Source organism: Corylus avellana, chromosome 4 (assembly GCF_965113065.1).
Source record: "Corylus avellana chromosome 4, dhCorAvel1.hap1.2, whole genome shotgun sequence".
NCBI classification, from domain to species: Eukaryota; Viridiplantae; Streptophyta; class Magnoliopsida; order Fagales; family Betulaceae; genus Corylus; species Corylus avellana.
In genome coordinates this window covers 21,484,765-21,488,642 of record NC_142493.1, presented here as the reverse complement: position 1 = coordinate 21,488,642, position 3,878 = coordinate 21,484,765, and the positions used below count along the sequence as shown (strand labels likewise).

At 37.9% G+C, this 3,878-nt stretch overlaps 1 protein-coding gene across 1 annotated transcript; it reads left to right on the top strand.

Moving 5' to 3' along the window:
• The first annotated feature begins 541 nt into the window (after nucleotides 1–541).
• LOC132179506 (putative lipid-transfer protein DIR1) lies at nucleotides 542–1,115 on the top strand. Its single transcript, XM_059592243.2, has one exon. The coding sequence runs from the start codon at nucleotides 577–579 to the stop codon at nucleotides 880–882; it is 306 nt and encodes a 101-aa protein (XP_059448226.1). The 5' UTR covers nucleotides 542–576; the 3' UTR covers nucleotides 883–1,115.
• The last annotated feature ends 2,763 nt before the right edge of the window (nucleotides 1,116–3,878 follow it).

Below are 3,878 nucleotides of genomic sequence, written 5' to 3'. Positions count from 1 at the left end.
CGATCGATAATTAGTTACTCTATAACGACCAATCGAAGTACTTTTCTTTGCAACCCACATTGTGCTTTCACCTAATTAATCGTTCAATAAGCTTGGCCGGCAACTAATTGATAAGTTAGTTTTGGCTGACTCAAACCCACGGTTGGCACCTTCTCACCAATAGATCGGTCCAAGACAATTTCCACTAAAAGTTCATTTTTCCTAATTTTCATTACTAGCTAGCTCGGTGCTCAATTTCCACTAAGAGTTGTTTGGGCTCATTGTTAGAAAAAATCATGAGTAGCTAGATCAGTGCTTAATTAATTACCAACCCAAAAGACAAAACAAAGAAATTAACCAAATCAGAAAGATATATAACTTATATGTGCGTGCAGTAGGGCCATATATATAATATATCTAGTAGACACGCACAATAATATATCAAAAGTCACAGCCCGTGACAGCACAGTACGAGGACTGAGGATCATCATCATCATCATGATATCAAAAATCACGGGCTCCCCTACTTTAATCCCTTATAAGAACACCAGAGCGATCCAAAGCTCCCAGAAAGAAAAAAAAAACAAGAAAGAAACAATGGAAGCCGCAGCAGTGAAGAAGCTCTTTGTTGTGACAGTTCTGCTGCTGGTTGCCATTTCAGGCAGCAATGGCCAAACCATATGCAAGGTGTCAGTTTCAGGGCTAATGGCATGCAAGCCAGCGGTGACTCCTCCAAATCCGGCGCAGCCGTCGGCCAGCTGCTGCTCTGCGCTCTCGAATGCAGACCTTCGGTGCCTTTGCTCCTACAGGAACTCCAACCTCTTGCCTTCCCTTGGAATTGACCCAAACCTTGCCATGCAGCTCCCTGAAAAGTGCAAGCTTCCTCATGCTGCCCATTGCTGATCGATTCACAAGCAAATCTGCTACCACCAAAATTAAGTTAACCTTTTAATAAAATGCTATATATATTTCTAATGCTTTTCCAGAGCATTTGAAGTAATTAGCTCCTTTAATTTGTCTCTTTTCAATAGTATTGTTGCATGTTCATCAGCTTTGTGAGTGCGTATCTATCTGTAATATAAGGAGTGTACGTAAAATGCAAATGTAATAATATTACAGTGTGTGTATTGAGTTTATATATATTGAGTACTTGTGCTGCTACAAAAACTACAAAATTTATTAAATATTTTTTTAGAGATAAATGCAAAATTGCGCAATACGGAGTATGAAAAGTGCCATAAAACTCCTATCCCATGCATCGTAATTAAGAAAATGACAAATAATTCTCCGCTCTCGACTTCGATCAATTTGAAATTTTGATGGAAATTGTCTATCCACCATCAATAATAAAAAAAATAAAAAAAAATAAAAGACAAAATATACAAATTTAATACAAATATTAAAAAAAATAAAAAATGAAAAAGAAAAAAGAGTTGGGTGGTTGGCCAACCCCCTCTTACCAATCGATGGCAGGTGATGTAGTTGTTGAAATAATGTAGTTATGTATACCTAAGGGTTATGATCCCCATTTCCATTGCCAACTTGTCTAATTGGTCGGGCATTGGGATTTATTTATTTATTTATTTTTTGGGTTTCAGTCGGGATCATTAATTCTTTTGAGATCAATAAAATTCCTCAAGTGTTTTCTTAATTTCCTGGGTTATTCCACAAGCCCCTTTTGGGTCTACATTGAGGTTATCCCCCGAGCCCTTGGGGTCATCTTTCGGTCTTCATTACAGTTAGCTGGCCCCAAGAGTTTTCAATTGGGATCCTCGATCATTCAGTCTTCATTGAGTTCATTATCCCTAAGGTTTAAGGTCATTTTTGTTTTTTTGTTAGCCTTAAAACGGATATTAACAATTTTTTAGTAGTTCGGGAGATATTGTCAATTGGGTGCTCATGCCCCTAATTGGTGGCATGAATTTTGATATCGTCACCCACCTGAGTTGGTTCACGCGTGAACATTGATTAATTATAGACGATTCCCCAATGATGTCTTCTGATGAACCAATCATCTTCTAGTGGATAATTAAAAGTTGTCGATTTCTCCAGATAAGATAGCTTCTCCGATCCAAACTTCGCTTGTATTGGAGGAGGATAGCTTCCTTTTGCTTAATTATTCCATAATTAAATTCATGTGAATTAATCCCTCGGTCCATTCCTTTTCATAGCATGTAAGCTTGTTGAAGAGAATCCCGGTGCAAGTCATCAGAGTCTACCATGGTTATTGGTTGGGAAATGGTTCTACCATGGTTCGATGGGCATGGTGAGGTTCCACAGTAGCATAATCATACCTCTCAACCACGAGTTGGAGCCATTGGAGAGTTCCTTTGCAAACAATGAAGTAATGGAACTGCTTGGTTGGGAAGAGCTGCTCGTCGGGCTGGAGCTGTTAACTCGACTGGTTGATGAAGATTGATGAAGATTGATAAAGATTAGATTAGCCTAATTTTAGGATCATTCAAATATACTCTAACATAGCTTGTATGTCGTGAGCTATATATGGCATGGGAGGTGGAGCAACACAGTAAGTTGTTCGGATCACGCATGGTCGGGTTGGGCTGCTCGAGAGCAAACAACGCGTCGGGCGGCATGTGGGTGATTCGAGTAATGCTATGTACAGGTCACTTATGTTATTTTTGTATCCTTCCAAGAATGATGTACCCTCTTAAAATTACCATTGAACTTGTGATTGATCATTATAGGATTTTGATCAAATTGTAATTTTAAAAGTCATCTCATTTTTAAAATGACACAAAAGATACTTTTAAAATTACTCGGATCATATGGTTCGACATAGTTAGGTGGTCCCCAGTAGAAATTGTAAGATTGTAATTGGTCTATGGAATGGAGGGGACCTTTTTTGTAGGGGGACTTTTTTATTAATTGGGCCCAAGACTTTCGACCTAGCCTTATTTACAGAATCATTGACAAGATTACTGTGTTCTACCATCACAAACTCATTTGAGGAATTTTATATACTGGACAAGTATTTGCATTTCATCTACTAAAGTTGATGCGGTCCGGTCCTCTCCCTCCCCCTGGCATTTAGTGAATGAAAATGAGTTTTTTGGTTTGAGAAATCACACTACATCAGCTTTCGTGGATAGAATGCTACTACTTATCTAGTATATAACATTTCTCAACTCATTTATCTCATGCTTTCAATTACTTTCACATGCTTATAAACTAGTTCTTTATCTGAAGCCTTTTTGCCTCTAATCTTTCTATTTCAAATATCCAATGACTATTATTGTTAAACCGTATACTTTGGTACTGTGCTCTACATCTTCTAGTTGTTTTTATAATTTCATCCATCAATAAAGGTGCTTTGGAATTCATGTACTCACAAAATTCCTAAAATAATTTCAGGGAACTTATTAATAATGAAAAGTAGAGAGCTCGGTTTCAAGGTGAGGACATACTTCTGGTGGGAGCCCCAAACCAAATCATTGGTGTGCGACTCAATAGACTCTTGGGCTTGGGCCCAACAATATTGGAACGAACTTTAAAATGATACACTAAACCATATCAATTTTTTCTACCAGAGTAGCTACTTTAATGGGACGTGACCATAGTAGTACATGTCCACTAGAAACCAATAATAACAAGGACTTAGAAGGTAAGAACCACATGGGCTCACTCAAACCCAATTAAGTTATAACCAGATCTAACCCTATAGGACATTAGTGAAACCCAAGGTGGTTTACACCAATCCAGCATGATGATTCCTATTGCAAAAGTCGAACTCATGGCTTAGTGTTTACTTAACCACATGAAAACAGTCTTAGAGGCCATTGAGGTTGAACAATTTCAAATTTGTTTGTTTGCTTGTATGCTTCGGAATAACTGGCGATTGCTTCCTGAATTAATTCCATTTACTTCAGTAACCATATAGA

Bases quoted from the DNA above. Each gene is read 5' to 3' on its own strand.
- LOC132179506 (XM_059592243.2), top strand. From the start codon at position 577: ATGGAAGCCGCAGCAGTGAAGAAGCTCTTTGTTGTGACAGTTCTGCTG.